This window comes from Electrona antarctica (assembly GCF_951216825.1).
Source record: "Electrona antarctica genome assembly, chromosome: 13".
Lineage (NCBI taxonomy): Eukaryota > Metazoa > Chordata > Actinopteri > Myctophiformes > Myctophidae > Electrona > Electrona antarctica.
In genome coordinates, this window is record NC_136794.1 from 30,897,604 (window position 1) to 30,916,533 (window position 18,930).

Below are 18,930 nucleotides of genomic sequence, written 5' to 3' on the forward strand. Positions count from 1 at the left end.
GTGACCGACCCTGCAATTATTTTTGCCAGTGGTGGAAAGCAACTAAAAATACATTTACTTAAGTACAATTTTGAGGTATTTGTACTTTACTTGAATATGTCAAATATTCAGTACTTTTACTTCTACTCACAATGTGTCGCGAAGACTCTCGATGCGACACATTGTGATTTGTGAGCTTGTACATCTGCTATTTTCAAAAGCTTTTTATACATTTGAAAACTTGTGAAATGGGACATTCTGCATAATGAGTACTTTTATCTACTCTGATAAAGCAAGCCTATATTTCAGCAGTGTTTACAGGACCATAATAGAAACAAGTCCCCAGGACGTTTCTGTGTTATCCTTGTAGCTATACGTCTCACTGTACCAGCCAGGTGCTGTTTACATTTCTGACTAATAAAGTATTCAAATCAATCAATCAAGCAGTGACGGCCAGGTGTCTAGACCTAGAGGAAGCCTTTAAGAAATATAGAGCTGCACTAATTTAGTCGCAGGAAATAACAAGAACCAATGGCTACTATAAATAGTACAATACAGTCTAAACAAAAACACCAGATCACACACTCAACTTCCGAATGGCTCATGAAAATATTACGTAGTATTTACACACACTTCCACCGTCCGCCCACGCTCTGATTATTTTGAAAGTGGACCTGTGGCCTGTAAGTAAATAAACTAACCATCCTCCATGTATGTGTGGTTCTCAAAGTGGGGTCCGGGGAGCCCCAGGGGTCCTTGGGGTGGTTCTAGGGGGTCCCCAGCAGATGTAGTTAACTTAGCATCACTAATTAATCATTCATTATAACCAAATGTTCACAGAGCTCACAGAGTGTCATCAGAGCTTGTACATGATCTGCCATTATTAAATCTTCTCTTCTTGGGGTCCCTGGAACAAAACCTTTTTAGATGCGGGTCAGCAGCCAAATACATAACTTGGGAGTCGTTGAAATGAAAACGTTTGAGAATGTTGCCTAGTCTATAGCCACTATTTGTGGTTAGCCTTTACACATACAATACAATGTTCTGTAACATGAAAAAAAAACATGTAAAGTTACAGAACATGATAAATATCTAAGTGTTCAAAACAAGTATTATTTTGATTGTAGTGAATAACACCGGGATAATTTAGTGTTTTACAGATATTTGTTGAGGCTGGGTGGGGACACACAGTATGAAACCGGACAATCCCGGTTGAACCGGTATTGTCTGGTATGTTAGGGGTTAAGTTATGTGTCTTGCTCAGGGACACTTCGACATGTATGTAGATAGATGGGTGACCAGGGGGAGCCAAGGGTCAAACCGGTGACCTTGTGAATACCAGACAGCCATCTCTCTACACACTCCACTACAGCTACAGCCACACCATGTCAGATCTAACTAAGTAAACAGGAACATCATTGCTGTTGGTCAGAAACCTCTTAAGTTCTCCATATTTTTCGTAAATTAACGGCCTACTTGATCATACAACAGTCACACAAAGTAGCAAAACTGCAAGCTCGAAACGCAGGACGAAGTGATGCGCTTTGCTATTTTTTTTTCTACTTTTGCTATTTTTGAATTCGAATCCAGAAAAGTAACAGTTTGACACAATTTGGGGTTTCCACCTGACGAAGACGATATACTGTATATTTTGTAGAATTCTTGACCTTGCGCTATATTTTTACGTTTGATATTTTATATATCCTACTCTTATATTGCATACTTGTTCTCTGGTTTCACTGTCTGGGAGCAATGTACCAAGTTAAATTCCATGTACAATATGTAATAACAAAAAAAAGAGAGAAAGACAGATTCTGATTTCACCGACTAGTACAAACCAGACTACTAGCAATGTAATTTCCTGTTTACCCTATGAGGATTCTGATGACGAATGACTGTGTGGTGCAGCTGTGCTGCATGACACATGTGTTGGGCTGCCTGTCAATCCAGTGCACCTTGCAGCTGTCTATTCAAAAGACAAACACGTGCTGACAGATGGACTAAGTAAGGACTTTCCTTTTTAACAAAACGTCTGTTTAGCTATAGTGATTTACCTCCTAGTTCTCATGCTCACGTGATTTAAAAATGTTTTTTTCTCTCATTTTTTAGTTTGTTGCACTTCTTGCACTTCTTTTAAATGTAAAGTAAGATATCAATAATAATATGTATTCCAATTATTTTTACTATTATTATTATTATATCCTCATAAGTGTGATCAACTGATAAGTGGGATTTGCCTGTCATATTACACAGTCAAACCTTCAGTATTTAGGCGTGCAACAGTTAAACACAAACTCAATACAACATTAAACGATTATAAATAATAATTGATAGTGAACAATTTATAATAATGGATTTGGCGGAGTGCATGAAATCATTCCATTTTTGAGCGCTAGGCCCTCTTATGCCCTCCTTTGTGCATCTGTGTTTACCACATTTGATTTGATTGGCTGAGCACGGAATGTGATGTATGATTGATGTATGATGATAAGAGCGCCCCTCACTTCACACAAGTGTGATTTTTATTTTTACATACAGTAAGTGAAGTCCTGAAATACAGGTGAAGTCCAACAACAGTTAACCAGAAGAAGTGTGTAGAAGTATTCTGCGATAAATCAACAAATGGACTTCTCCAGTGCACCTACAGTACCTTTTTTGTAAACAACAACACACCTAAAGTCCAGCAACTGTGCAACAACACTCAATATAAGCTCACATTAGTTACAGTTTCTGACAGGACTGTCTATTCCGTACGGTTACTTACAACCACCTAGGGGTAAACACTGCAAAGCAGAATGCCGGCAATGACACCACTGAGGAACACGTGCTAAGTTGAAACACGTCCATCCGTTGCTCTGTCCGTGGAGTGGTATAAAAATCACACCCGTATGAAGTGAGTGGTGCAACTCTGTGGGGGTGGGGGGAGGAAGTTCCAGACCCACAGGAACGCACCCAGGGTGGGGGCCCGATTCCGGCGAGCCGGCGAGCCGCCCCGCGTCCGAAACAATTGAGAAATGACAGAGTTACCGTGTGGGGGTCCCTCTACTGTACTGTACTGTCACTGTACTGTACTGTACTGGCACACCCGAAATCACCATATATACAGTTAATGTGCGTGTTAGGTTGCGCACAGGTGGTAAAAAACAACCATGCTGTTTTCGTGCTCAGACCCAGCCAGCCAGCCAGCCACACACATAAGGGAGTGGTTGCACCACTCAAAAAATGAAAACGTGAAATGATTTATTGTGTGATGCTGGCTGTTTTCTCAGTTATCATAGAACATAAGGGCCCAACAGTTAATTGAACTAATCAATTTAATCCATAATCATTTAATATAATAATTGATTCCCATTTTTGGCATGTCATTATAGGCAAAAGAAATACGTGAAAATAACAGATCTACAAGCTCACAGCCCACACTAGGGCTTAAGTGGTTAATCGATGTGTTGATTCATGTGGGTCTTGTCAGCCACAGATGGCATGGCAGACATTTGAGCCACCAATTTATAATAAACATTCCAGTCCGTCTTCATACTGTTGAAAACCCATAGGCTGCTCATTGGCCAGAGGGGAAATTAACAAGACCTGACAGGTTCACTTCATATGAGTTGTTTACAGTTAACAGCACATTGAAGTGTGTATTACATTACACTTAAGTCTCATCAGCTTAATGCAGTGGTTCTCAAAGTGGGGCCCCTTGATCTCTAGGTGTCCTTTGGGTGATTCCAGGGGGTCCACTAGGCGCAATTTGCAACCCTAGATAGATTTTTTTTTACAATGGGGATGAATCCAAATTGCTTTTGCAATCTGCTTGTATTCTTTTTTTATGTGTGAATAAATAAACGTTAATAAACCCACCAACATTGCACCTGTAGGGAAAGCTTGAATGATCCTCTTTCAATCTGCCAAGCGTTTGTTTCATAAAAATCCACCGTAGACATGTTATGAGCTACTTTCTGTCAAGAAATTATGTGCAGGTGATTCTTTTTCTAAGTGTTTGAGTTTGGAGGCACTCGTTTTTATTAACGGGTCACGCTGTTGCCTCCTGCATTATGTGCAAATTCGAAACAGGTGGTACGCAGGGCCGTTCAGTGACATCGACGAGTGCTTCCAAACTCCAACACATCACCGCAATGTTGGTTTAAGTTTAATGTTGTTTAATACAAGCAGATCGCAAAAGCAATTTGGATGAGTGGGGAGTAAATGGAGGGTATTGCAACTCTAGATTCATTCCATTAAAAAAAAATCTAGAGTTGCAAATTGCGGCTAGGGGTCCCCACCCAGCTAAATGACTGACAGGTGGTAAATTGATGGACCCTTACCAGACTGTAACTCTGAATGTGTACAAATGCAGCCAAATGGACCATGGCATGGTCCCATTTGCAAACACTCAAAGAGTTATGGGGGTCTGCACCTTAACGCATATCAAACTGGGAGGCCATGACATTAAAAAGTTTGAGGACCACTAGCCATGGTTCACATGGCGCTCGTACTTCACAAGCGTCATGGCTTAACTTCCGCCTGTTTTACGTGATCGCTACGTTTACATTGTAAACGTGTACATAAACATTCAGATTCCAAATATAAAGTACTCGCCACATGTGCCACGGGTGTTCGAAATTTGCTGGGACAGCGATTAGCATTACTGCATCCCGCATTGTTTAATATAAAGCATTTTTATCCGAGCCGTTTGTTTGCCATTGGCTTTCAACTACGCGTCTCTATCAGTCGGGAGGAGTGTGGCACTCGGTGTGTTCGATATAGGCACGCTGACCGCACTGCCAACACAGACTAATAGGCGAGTGCGCTCCCGGTGTGCAACTGTGAATTTCCCGAACGAACCCCGTTTGAGAAAAGTAGCCGGGGCACTCGGATAAAAATGCTTTTTATTAAACAACGCGGGATGCAGCAATGCTAATCGCTGTACCAGCACATTTCTAACACCCGTGGCACATGTGGCGAGGACTTTATATTTGAAATCGGAATGTTTATATACACGTTTGGACTGTAAATGTAGCGATTGCGTAAAACAGGCTGCAGTTGCACCATGACTGTCATGTTTCAGGGCTAGAGGACCACTAGTAAATAAGGAGTTCTCCAACATATTCATGTCAGGGGCGCTAAAATAGCCACCATTTGAAAATATTTTGTGCCAGGGACCCCCATAAGAGTATTATTATTAACATCTGTCTAGGTGGGAGATATAGTGGAGAGAATTAAACATAGGATCTATTAAACAATAAACATAGGAACATACGGTAGTCACATACATTCTCTCATTGGATTAATTTGTGGCCTGTGAAACAGTGAAATTAAACTGTTCCTCAATGTGTTGATGAACCCAATCAAAGACCCTGGGGGTCCTCAAACCACACACAAGTGCAATAGTATATGGGCAAGTGCAATAGTATATAATAAATAGTGGTCCCCCCTATGGATGATGAATTTGCACATGAACTTTGAACTCTGTTCCATCTATTTAATCTTGTGATTGTGTGGTCCCCCTTATTTTATCTACTCATTGTATTGGTGTATTTTACTATTTTTAACGGTGCATTATAGTGCTCTTATTATTATCTCACTTATTGAGATGACTTGACTGGACAGGACTATTACGGACTAACAGTTTTATGTCATGAAGTTGCCCCATCCGTTTTTCTTCTGTCCTTTTTGTTCTCTCTCTGTTGATACTGCTATGTGTTATGGTTGCACAGTTGCACTAAACAAAATGTCGTTGTAATGTCTCATACAGTGACAATAAAGATCTTGTCTTGTCTTATCTTACCTTGAGAACCACTGTCGTAAAGGACCTGGCGTCAACAGACAGACTTTTAACACGTCCTCATCAGGTGACAGGTCCTAGTAGGGAACGTATTGGGGCTAGTCCTCAATGAACAACACCTTGCAATGTGGCTGTCTGATGTTAGCATTAGCTGAAGCTGTCATTGTGATTATCTTGTGCATTGAGCAACGTGCTGCTGTTGGAAATGCGTTTTGTTGCACATAGTGATAGTTTCTATCTAGAAGTTGGATAAATGGATAAAATGTAAGATGATGCAATCAACTGTAACGCTAGCAGCTATCATGTCTAGCGCTAGCATACACTTGCTACACAATAAGTAGCAGAACGTGCTTTTTAGAACTATCGTCCACATGTATGACTTGTATTCTTCTCTTACCCTCCTTGCACCTCTTCTTTTGTCATCTCAAGTTGTATCCGTGTCTTGTTTGTGCAGAAAATGCAGTTTGACAGTTGTTAGAAGGAGAAACAGCTGTTCACTCAGTCAGCATGGATGTCTGAAGGGGAGGAAGGACCAGTATCGGCGACGCGCAGAAGAATACCGTTTTGTTTGAGATCCGACTAGAAACAAGCAGAGGACGCAATTCATTCCATGTGATTTCAAATTTTCAATATCACTTTGTTCAAAATTAGATATTTTAATTCAGTACTTCTATCTAGATAATGACAATAAAATAGATAATATCATATAATATCAGAAATATTAATAATTTGACTATTCAATCTTCTTCTCTTAAATAACAAAAACGGTGGAGCTTGCACAAACAATTTACCCACTCTTTAAAATTGTGATGTTACAATAAAGTTGAAAAATGACATGATGTTAGTTTTGACTTTTGAACGTGTGTTTATTTGTTTGTTGAAGATAAGATAAGTTAACCCAAATTTGTTCATTCCCATGGGGAAATTCAGGCGTCGTCATGGCAGCAAGAAGTAAACATGAAACACAGGAGACGCAGGCTAAAGGGAAAAAGTAGCGGGTTAGGCCTAATATTATTATCACTCTACTTTTTCACTTTTAATAATAAGGATAAAATAAAGATATATCAATATCAACAGACTTCTAGCCATAGGCCTACAGAAAAGGTGAACTAAAGGTGAATCAAACTTTTGAGAGAATTGAGAATTATTTCTGTGCTGTACCTTGATTGATTGATTGATTGATTGATTGATTGATTGATTGATTGATTGATTGATTGATTGATTGATTGATTGATTGATTGATTGGTTGATTGATTGATTGATTAATTGATTCATCCATAGATTCATTAATTCATTGATTCTTTCATTCATTCATTGATTGAAGAGTTTATTAACAGTTTTGGAGAATTACAGTACATTTCAAGCACAACTCAATACAAGACTGTTAACTGTGGACGACAAAAGCATTACACTTACACATTACACACAATTACACACATTACACACAATAGGGTCCACCATGTTCAATTCATCACAAGACCTCAGTTTACAATTTACAATTCAGGCATTTTATTTAGCAGACACTCTTAATCCCTGTGACTATAAGCAAGAACAAAACATGGTAGCTAATCCATCAAATACATACAAAATAGTCATCAAGAATCATACGTAAGCTAGCCTAACAGACTAGTGGAATATGATATCTATATAATGAAACTATGCGTATACACTGACTAATGCTATCTAAGTTACATAAGTTGAGCCTTTGCATATTGTAAGTTCATCAAGGCTAGGGCAAGTACTACGGCAAGTTTGAGAACCAACCACTGACAACTGCACTGGGTCTAACTGAGTTAATGTGATATATTCTATCATACTGTAAATGTACTATAACCTATACATTTGTATCACCAATGGATGAATGGAATATGCAGACTATGCAGTGATTGTGATACCTTATGGCATATAATATTACACAATTATTGAATAATTCATTTCAAAACCATTCATAAATGTAGGCCTACACAGCCTGTAGCCTAATAGAAAATAGCAGATCGATGCAACAATTAATGCAACCTGTTGTGAGCTTGTAGATTGGCTATTTTCCCTATATTTAAATTTTAAAGTATAAAATAGGGTTTAAGCGGTCATTATGTGGGCTATCCCTTGTCATGAAATTCCTTTCACACCTTTGGGTCGAGTGCATTAATTGCATGCAGTGGCCTTTTGACCAGTGAGCACATCACAGTTGGAGCACAGTAAAGTTGGTGAGGGTAATTCAAGTCATTTCACAGGCTATTGGCCACAAGAGCTCCTGGTGCAGGAAATGGCCTTCCTGCCGTTCAATTCCCAACCAAAACAATGTCACCATTAATAATAATAGGCCAGTGCCCAATGAGAATCTCTTTGTTGCTAGTCCACAGACTGGGATATTATAAAATAATTTAACATGGTGACAATCATTTTGATTAAAAGGACAGCCAAAATTAGACCGACACAGGCAGCACATATGCATGCATGGTCCCAGGTTCCAGTGTTAAATGCCACAGATATGCATAGGCTATTGCTAATGAATCTTAAGCAGAACCCGTTTCCTGATGCTTTCAACAGCTCCTTCCTTTAACCCAGTAAAGCAAACAACAAGAAGAAAAACCCCACACACATTAGACGCCTCTCAATAGGTTGTTAAATCAAAATATTTTGACGGTTGGCGTTTGTTTAAAGTGATATATGTCAGTGCAGTGTAGATTGCATGGGAAAATGATAGAGAGCCCAGATGGTTTTGATTACGATTTGATCATTAGGTATGCTTGCCTGGTCTGTCTTTGAAAACAAACAATTCAGTAGCCTATATAGTCTAATAGTGCACCAGACTAAGTGGATTTGTTGATATGGCCGAGGCGAGGGAAATCAGGGAATTCATACAGCCCTTGAAAAACAATAGTGGAATGTTAGTGTATGAATGTACAGTTTGAGTTAGAGTTTGTTTTTTGTTTTTAACAACAAAAAGCTAAACTTTTACAAATGAACAAAAGATCATTCCCCCTGATCTTTGGGTAAAATTATTGTAAGGAATGATGCAGTGTTGTAATGTAACTGACATAACTATGGCACTAACACGTCCTTGGTTACGAAAGAATTCCCACTGTGGCCCGGGCCCCGGGCATCATCATATGTGTGCTTTTTGCAGTGTAAGACGCTTCAGATGAAAGCATCTGCCAAGTGTATAGCTAGCTATAGTTATGTTGTTCTATGGTTGTTACCTTGTTTAGTAGTGCTAAAGTGTCTCCATGCTTTAGCAGAAGTGTCCTCCATGAGGATCACTGACTCATTACAATGTAACAGTGTAGTATTATGACTGCACTGTCTGCACACAGCTCATACACAAGAACAGGCATATTCCAATTAAAAATATACAGATACAGTGATCTTGCAAGTTTATTATATTTACAAATGCACAGGTTGGTATGCACTGGATCTTGCACATGGCATGTCTCTGTTTGTAATTGTGCACTATTTAGCGGGGGAGGGTGGTATTTGATCCCAACCCCAGCCATTTGTGTGTGTGTGTGTGTGTGTGTGTGTGTGTGTGTGTGTGTGTGTGTGTGTGTGTGTGTGTGTGTGTGTGTGTGTGTGTGTGTGCTTAACTGCCCATGAAAAAATGAGGTACTATCTGCTTGCTCACTGACATTGAGGATAAGAGCAGCAGCATAACTAATTGATCTATTATTATATCTATTATTATTGTTGTAGTAGTAGTAGTAGTAGTAGTAATTCATCAACATAGCATAAATGATAACACAATAATAAGTGTCATCAACAAATACAAAACACTATAGACGAGGGAAATACGTATAGTCTATGGGAAATTTCATTTACGGTACTTTGTGGTCTCCTGATAGATGTTTTTTCAGGCAGTATAGAAAGAAACCGGTTATTTACATTTACACCTTTCAGTGGATGGTGTCAGGGCATTCCACATTTTGGTGAAAAGCTGAAAAGCATGCATGCATCATAAATTAACCAACAATGTGGTAAAACTGGTAAACCATGTAGCAGGCAGAAGCTACGAATCAGAGCCACCACTAGTTTATTTTTGGTAGAAGCAAAAGAGCTCAGATGAACTCAGAGGTGTGTAAATGGTCTGTGTCCCCTTATTATTCAGACTGAGGCAGTTGAGGTTTTATGCTAATATGAGGGAATCATTCTGCATTTTCCAACCCAATAAAGCCCTCTTGTTGTTATCCTGTTGACTGTGTGAGACCTTAAGAGTCAGAAAAAATGTCCATAATAAAGCACAGGGCTTGATGGCTGTACTTCACACTTTTTTTTCAAATGTAAAGAAATGTAAATGTGTCCTAGCTGGAAGCTTGGATGAATGGCAGCAAAACACAATGCACAGGAGCTATTTGACGACTTCATTCTTCTTGACATCCTTTGTTGTCATGCTTTCTTTGGTTTACTTTCCACCTTGAACAACTCTGTGGTTCTCAAAGTGGGGTTCGAGGACCCCAGGGGTTTCCATGGGGTCGATCCCCAACAATTTGTGAATGTAATAAAATCAGTTAAACCACTTTATCCCATTTACGAGTTGAAAATAGACGATCTTCAAGCCCACAATGCGCCACAATGTGAGCTTGTAGATTGGCTTATTATCTTACTTGGACACACAAATCGTGTACGAGGGACAAGGTCCTCTGCACAAAATATGTTCAGCTGGGGATGGCCAAATACTTATTACAAGTTTTAAAACCACTAGATAGAATCTTTACCACAAATGATTGACAGTTAAAGCAGGCCAAGATGAATGTAACTTTTTATTTTAGTTTTTCGTCTTGCATGCATGTCATAGTGAAAGTTATTTCAGAAGATATTGTGTAGCCAGTAGCCACAGGATCCACAAAAGCCACATCTTCCTTCTTTGCATGGCATAATTCAGTTTGAACATTATTATTCTGGTTTATGGTCTTTGCAGCAACTCTCAGAGAGAAAGCACTGGGGGTTGACCCTCTGACCTTCAGGTTTGTGTTGTGAATGGAGATAATACATGTTTACAAGCCTAACATAATAAAGGCAGTATATCTCCACCAAGTGAAGGGAATGAGAGAAGGGAACTTAACATGTTATTTTCTCTGTTGAGAAGCCATATGGGTGCTAATTGTGAATTTGTGACTGAGGATTCTGGCTTTTGGGTCACGGTTGCTTAAGATGTAAAAAAAAAAAAAGAGTGCACAGATGTTCTTCCAATTACAGGGCCCCTCTCCTGCTCAGTCCTTCTCCTATACTCTCCAGACGGATCAGGTAGACACTGATGTGTGTATGTGTCAAGCTTCACTCTAGCAGCCCCCCCCCCAACCCTGAGGGCATCCTCTGGGAAGTGATGTTTAGGTTGACAAATAATAGTTGACAAACGTTAAAAATTGTATAGGGTAAAGGATTTATTTTTATGTACAAAACTGAAAAAGTCAATACAAAATGTACATACCAACACAGGGTATATATAAAAAGCACCACACATTTTTTTTACAAGAAGTCCAATGTGAATGACAAGAGCAATAAATAAATTTGAGCTTTTCTGATAATCACTCAACTTAAGTGCAAATGCACAAATGCTAAGTATACGTACAGATATTCAAAAGCACCCATGCAATCCTTTAAAAAAACACAAAAAACTAAAGGTGCAGCAATTCCCTCAAGTAAGATGCAGCCTTGACAAGTCTAGAAAAAACAAGGTTGCATACAGTAAAATATGCCTTTGGGAATGAGGACATTAAGACCTTTAAAAAACCAACAATAAAAAAAGAATCAAGTAGTAAACAAAGCAATAATACAGAATGTATAATATTTACAAATGTACAAAATGTAGTAAGTCCTTTGAAATGAAAGCTTTATAGTATTTGTGTTTCCCCTGAGAGTCTTAAGCCAACGGCTTCAGTCGTGCATGCAGTCTGTCTGTTAACTGGACAAAACACTGGACGATTCAGATTCAGTCGACACAGATGAAATGGGCCCTCGCTTTTTTGTCATGAGAGTCGTTTTCTGACTAGACTTGCTGCTGAACGTCAGCGCCCTCCGGGCCGACATCTTGAACCTGACCCCGAGAAAGGCGTACAGGATGGGGTTGAGGCAGCAGTGGAAATAAGCCAGGGCCTCCGTGATGGAGATCCACTTCTGCACGCCGTTCTCCAGCGCGCAGCTCTGCGGGATCACGCCCAGCATCATGAGCGTGTCCACGAAGATGCCCAGGCAGTATGGCAGCCAGCTGCCGAAGAAGCACAGGACGAGGATGATCGTGGTCTTCAGCGCCTTCCTCTTCAGCGCCTGGCCCTTGGAGCCCTGCGACAGCTTGGCGATGATGATGCAGTAGCAGGTGGCGATGACCAGGCCGGGCAGCACGAAGCCCACGAGGATGTGCTGGAAGCGGAACGCCGCCATCCATAGCGTGCTGTTGGCCTGCGGGTAGTTGCGCTGGCAGATGATCCGCGAGCCCTCAGTCGGTACGCCCTCCATGCCGGCGAACACGTCGTTGGCCTCCATGTCCTGCACCTTGGCGAACACCAGGTCGGGCACGGTGAGCAGCGCGGCGGGCAGCCACACGCCCACGTAGATCACGCGCTCCGCCAGCAGCTTGCGCGTGGCCTGGCTGTTGGTGGCGCGCACCACGGCCAGGTAGCGGTCGAAGCTGATGAAGGCCAGGATGAGCACGCTGCTGTACAGGTTCACCGTGTAGATGGCGTGCACGGAGACGCACATGAAGTTGCCAAAGTGCCAGCTGCTGGCCGCGTCCACGGCCCAGAAGGGCAGCGTCAGCACGAACAGCAGGTCGGCCACGGAGAGATGGAGCCGGTACTTGTCCGTCATTGTTTTCACCTTCTTCTGGTAGCCCATGACCACCACCACTAATCCGTTGCCGATGATGCCCAGGATAAAGATTATTCCGTAAACCGTAGGCAGGAAGATCCGGTAGAACTCGCTGCTGAGCGCCCTGCCGCAGGGCTCCTCGAAGTCCTCGGGCATTTCAAAATCCCCGGACTCATCATCCGAGCTGTTGTCGTTCTCGAATACAAACACATGTTCCTGAAAGCAGAGATGGGATTTAGGTTAGAATTTGAAACACAATATAGTTATAGGTTTGTAGGCTAATTGTGCACCGACGATGCTTTAGCCATAGGCCTACATATTTATTTTTATATGATAATTAACTTTGGAATTATAGACACAGATCAAAGAGTATAGCCTACAAACTTAAAAGTTAAACAAAAAAAACTAAGTCCTATTAAATATTCTACTGGCCAGGCTTGGGAGCCTGGGAATTATTTAAACAGTATTTAATATTTTAAACAAACAAATGAAAACAAATAAAAAGTGAAAACTCACCTCATATGACATGTTGGCTGTGCGTTGAAAATGTGTTCTGTCTCTGTGATGTGAGTGAGGTAGGCTCCTATATCTGTGTGTGTGGTAAGGTGGTTAGTAGGTCTCCTCTCCTCCTAGTAGTAGTAATAGTAAATTCTAAAGGGACCTGCACTCATAAATACTGTTAACCCTTAACCCCTCCCCCTCCGGGGGGGGGGGGGGGGGGTTAAGGGGGAGGGCCCACATCAGGGCGCGTGTGGGGTGTGCACAAAGCACAACACCACGCACAAGACGCGTCGTCGCTGAAGCAGAAGTCTCCAAATCGGGCAGGCTATAAAATGAGCGATGTTGTGTTCAGTGACAACTGACAAGTGGCAGTGAGTCAGTGACAGTGTGTCATGTGAGTAGATGGTGTGTTACCGTGTGAGAGAGGAGTTTGTGTTGTTTACACTTACACTTATGTCGTTTCCAACTTAACAGAATGCCCCTCTCTTGCTCAAAGAGAGAGTGGAAAATTAGAGTGGTCTTTTTGTATATTTCAGACTCATATTTCTGTATACAAATCACTGTGTGACAGTGTGTGCACTGTCACATATGTTAGGCTATTATGATGTGAGAATTAAGTCTAGTACTAGTTTTCACCACCCGAGTCTACATTTCTCTCAACCCCTCTACACATCCTGCCACATTTTAAGTGCTGTTATGTCTGCCTTCCCAAGTGCTGATTGACCCCTCTGGATTTGAAAAGAACCGCACTCTTATGTGGGACTTCTATCAAACAGCGCATAGTGTATAGGGTGCCACTGAGAAGGGTGTTCATTCTCTTAATACTAAAGTCTCACCACACCACTCTCACCCTCTCTGATTTCAGTTTAGTAGAGCGATGACAGAACTATAGGCCACACAGAGCTCCCCACCTTCTCAGCTCTGATCTCAACCAAAATTGTGGCCACTTTTGAAACTGGATACATGCCATGTGTGGCTTGCAAATGTTGTTAGTACTCTTTGATATATGATAGTAGTGATTGATTGTATGAGTCTATCCACGTTGTCGGTTCCACAGATGTAGCTGTTGCTTGTGTTGAAGTGTGAATCCTCCATGATCACATTTACAGAAAAGCTTTTGCATGTTTAACTTGAAACCATCTGGCCTTGGACGCTGTCTAAAATGTAACAATGTAGAACAGTTGAATAATCCAGTAACCACTTGAACCCAACATTAATATGCTGGGGGAACATTCACCATAAATTGTTGATCTACATTCTGAAAGCTCACACAACGCATCACTGTGTGAGCTTGTAATTCAGCTAATCTATGGTAAAGACATTTGGTGTAGATTGGAAAAATAACAAGTATACAGTGCAACTCTGGTCCCCTTTACTATATGTAGAGGGAGTCTAAATGGTCAATCCACCAATTATCATCAAGCAATCCAATAATCACCAATAATCCAGACGTTCATTAACACACTAAACTACTAATTCATATTAGCCTTTGAATGCTTATCAAAGTTGTTGCAGTGTTACCGGCTAATCTAATACAATTCTCTGTCTGTGTTGCCAGAGTGTGCCTGTGTGCAGTGTCTGGGCCCCTGAGGAGTTGGCAAAGAGGAGTCTGGCCAGGAGAGAATGCCCACTGTATTGGTATGTTCTGTTGCTCTTATCAAATCCATTCAGTAGCAAACTGCTTTTCTGCTATCAGTGTCTGGAAGTCAAAACCACTGGGCTTTATCCAAATTACTTTCTGTTCAAAGGGGAATTACATTGAAAACAACTTTTTGTATTTCATTCTGCAGGCCGAAGACCTTTTTTTAATGAGAAGTTGAGTTCTCACTAGCATTGATACAAATTGAAATGGAAAGTCACTTCCTGCATGTATTCTTCTAAAGTAAACAATCAACACTTTAAACAACAGATGAACTATGAATTGTTTTATGATAATCCAGTAACTGTAATCTTATAGCTCAACTAATTATGTCAGAGTTCATAAACACATTAACAAAAGATTTTCATGTTTGAACAATAGTACTACCAGGGCCTAATTCCTGTAGCGGTCGCAGACAATGTAATCTGATAATGTCACTGTATGGTATTTGCATTTGTCTTGAGGGTTTGTAACTTGGTATTCATAAAATAGCATATCAAATTTGTGAAATGCTGTGAAATGACTTATTTTTTATATTCATAATAGAAATGTCATTCAGGTTTATTTTAAGCAGGCATTATGTGTAGAAGCAACATGGTAGAGAAATAACCTTTATGACAAGAAAGAACTGATTCATAAGTGTAACTTTGCCAAGGAACTAGACTTGAGTGGCAGACCGGTGGAAGGTTTATCCTTTGGGAGGAATCCAACTTGGGGTTCAAAAACTCTTTTATGTCATTCTGGCATTTCAGACAGTCTCAAATAACAGAGACAAAGAGAATCTTATCAAAAGTTTCAGACACGTTTGAGTCTTTGGCACAAGTCTATGCCCTTTCTTGCATTGTTTGTTCTCTGTGGCATGTAATCTATCATCTACCTATGCAGTCAAATCCAGAATATTATTTTAACTCCTTACAGCAGTGGTTCTCAAACTTTTTTATGTCAAGGATCCCCAAATTTGTATGTATTCAAGTATTTGGCCGCGGACCACCATCAGAAACTAGTGTTTCAAAAATATTCCAAAACAATAAAGTATAAGATCTACAAGCACGTATAAGCACGTTGCATTGCTGGTACATGTATATCGGCTATATCAAAGTGCATGGATATATTGATTTCGCTGCTATATTATAACTAATTTGCTGGTGACCCCCCGGAAGGCCCTCCAGGACCTCTAGGGTTTAGAGGTCCCTGGACCCCACTTTGAGAACCACCGCTCTACAACATGTAATCTATCATCAAAATAATAATATTGTTAATGTTTTTTTTTCCAGACCAAGTAGAGACATGAACTGTAAAGAACTATTTTGTCAACTTTATCTGCAACTACTATGATTTATTGACTTTTCAAAGTCAAGAGTAATGAATTCAGAATGATTATTATGTCTGCACGATAATCACTCGTCTTACACAACTAGTTGATGTTTTCCCCTTTATTGTGTTGTAGTGTTGGTGAGTGTGTGTACTGTGTAGCTTATCATTTGATTGCCATTTCAACTGAAGGAATGTCTAGTATTATTCTCATAAAAACACAAATTGTGTGTGTGTGTGTGTGTGTGCGTGTGCGTGTGCGTGTGCGTGTGTGCGTGCCTTTCCTTGGATGCAACAAGGCTGCAGATTGCGATCGACATAGGCAGCAGGGGTCCTACAAAAGGTCCATGAGCCCACTTAGAATACAAATCATAGCAAGTGTGAGTGGCAGGGCTGGGGGTTGGGGGGCTCTTCTGTGAAGAATGGCTATTGAAATGAGGCAGAAGAATGCTTGTTGTGAGATAAAGAGAGGAGTGAACAGAGCTGTTCAGTCAACAATGCCAGACAGTCACAGTCACCCAGTTCCAACTCATAAAGACTTGCAGGGGTGGAAAGTAACTAAAGTACTGTACTATATCATGTATTGATACTTCATACTTCTATTCCACTACATGGAAAATGCTATACTTTTTACTCAACTAAATTAGTTACAAGAGTAACAAGACACATTCTGAAATGGGCATTATTATTTTTGAATATCAGCTCTCAACGTGTCAGACTGCGAAGTTGTGTGCTTGGATAGCCGATGTACATACAGTTTAAAGTGCTCATGTGGTCTAGTTGCTTCGTTTGGACTTGTTTTCATATACCTGGTTGCTTATTTCTCTCACACAATGTCAACTGGCAACACTGAATGCCAGTCACAGTCAGTCATCCAGTTCCAACTCATCCAGAGAGGAGCCCATAGCAAGTCAGATCATTTTCATAATGGTATACCACTGCTCAAATATCACCATCACTTTCTCCCCCCATCTCCTTCAAATCACCACATAGAAAATAACATGTTCTCTTTGTTGTTGAAGCTCACTTGGGGTGTCGCCCCTAAACACATATAAAAGGGTTGAATAGCTCATCCCAAAAACCTTTAATCTCCTGTGTGGGGATTGCCAGGTGGGTTACGTGTATATCAACTCTGTACATGATAGCTTTATGATTTTTTTTCTTTATTCATGAACCATGGCTCACCTGTGCGTGCTTGCCAATGCATTGTAGGCTGCATATTTGTGGGACTGGAACAACGGTGAGATTGGGGGATTTTTTTCTTCTTTCTGTCTTGCAAAGAGTCCCGTTTTCGCTGACAGTTGATTAAGTAAAGCGCAAAACATCTGATGCTTGGTTTTAGTGAACTGCTTATTTCACTCTCACATTCATTTAATTTGTTTTAAATCTCTTTTCATAGTCTTATTGTACTTTTATCTATATTTTGATGTGTAGGAAAATATTTGTACCTGTCGAAAATGAGTGAATGCACAGGGAATCATGTTTTCGCGCCCTTTAGAATCCTGTGTTCTTACATGACTCAGAAGAGTTGGAATGTGCCTGCATGCATGTTATGGTATGTGGTATTTTCAGCATTCATGCTGGAATGCATAACATTTATATCTGCGTTTATCAGTGAAGGTTCCATCGGGGTACCTGTGTTTTTCCTTCTCTCCATGGTCCATGTACAGAGTGTCTCTCGTAGAGTTAGACCGATATATTGTTTTGGCCGATCTATCGGCCGTTGTTTGACTTTTTTTGAAGAGGTCAGTATCAGAAAATAGGCGATGTGTCCCATTTTTTTTTAACCACTTTCAATCTGGTCTCCCTAATTTGGGCATTATAGGAGAGCATTTTCAAAAGTTAATTAACAGAAATAACCATTTTATTTAACGACTTAAGCCCTGTTCAGAAATTCTCAAAAATACCCAATCTACAAAGCTCACAGTGTTATGATGCGTTGCGAGCATGTAGATCGGTTATTTATTTATTTTATTTTTTGCTATACAATGAAACAAACGGCAATCGGGGGACTACAGCATCGGTTCCTAAACCTTTCAGGCTGCTACCCCCCAAAATAATAATAATTTGATAATATTTGAACTTGGCACCCTCCCTCCCTCCACTCTAACAAGCACTTGGAATTGTTAGAGTTGAGGAATTACATTTAGTTTGACTCGGTTCCACAGATAAATATTGTCTCTTTCTTACGTAAAATTTGACAATTTGGCCAATTTGGTATTAAAGGTCTTACAAGTCATTAAACTTTAACTTTAGAAATGTGCAAATATCCTGTATAGTGTATACACTTATTTTGTAGGTCGGTTTGTTTACCGGGGGGACTTGGGGGACCGCCCCAAAATAAATCGGAACCACTGGTAGAGGACTCTCCAAACTGGGGATCGGCATCGGAACCAAAAGATCAGGCATCGGCCAGGCTGTACTCTCAGGGGAGTAGTGTAGTAGAGAGTAGTCATGGTCTATGTACAAGGTGTCTCTTGGGAAGGGAGGCTGCCAAGTGGGATGAGACATCCATCCCACATGCTTGTTTGCTTGTGCTCTCTTTTGTTAGGGGTTTGTCTTCTGTGACAAGCCTAAAGCCCCATGCAGGGGTACCACACACTAGGGTACCACTGCTGTTCTCCATATATGTAAATAATCTCTGGGATAATTTATAAAATGCTGCATTCCATTTTAATGCAAATTATACAGTTACCGCACTTCTCCATCAATAGTACAAGCCCTTGGATTCCTGCAGTCTGGTTTTGATGTGGTTCTATCCCATTTTAACAGACACAAATACAAATTCAAGGTATAAATGGAGTTAACCTCCAAAATCTTAGAGACTGCTCAAGGCGTTAACATTTTAATTGAAACAAGTCTCCAGGACTTTTTTGTGTTATCCTTTTATCCTCCGAAAGTCACTGTGTTATGTATC

General features: G+C 40.5%; 2 protein-coding genes across 2 annotated transcripts in view; both read right to left on the minus strand.

Moving 5' to 3' along the window:
• The window catches only part of dars1 (aspartyl-tRNA synthetase 1), a 45,201-nt gene extending 38,877 nt beyond the window's left edge, over window positions 1-6,324 (minus strand). Inside the window, exon 1 of the mRNA XM_079518013.1 lies at window positions 6,159-6,324. Coding sequence (XP_079374139.1) covers window positions 6,159-6,184 — 26 coding nt within the window. The 5' untranslated portion in view covers window positions 6,185-6,324. The remainder of the gene's footprint in view (window positions 1-6,158) is intronic.
• A 4,803-nt stretch (window positions 6,325-11,127) lies between these two features.
• On the minus strand, window positions 11,128-13,192 carry LOC306935151 (C-X-C chemokine receptor type 4-like). Its single transcript, XM_079518049.1, has 2 exons — window positions 13,079-13,192; window positions 11,128-12,778 (listed from the first exon to the last, which is right to left on the minus strand). The coding sequence occupies exons 1-2, from the start codon at window positions 13,088-13,090 to the stop codon at window positions 11,657-11,659; spliced, it is 1,134 nt and encodes a 377-aa protein (XP_079374175.1). The 5' UTR covers window positions 13,091-13,192; the 3' UTR covers window positions 11,128-11,656.
• Window positions 13,193-18,930: the final 5,738 nt, after the last annotated feature.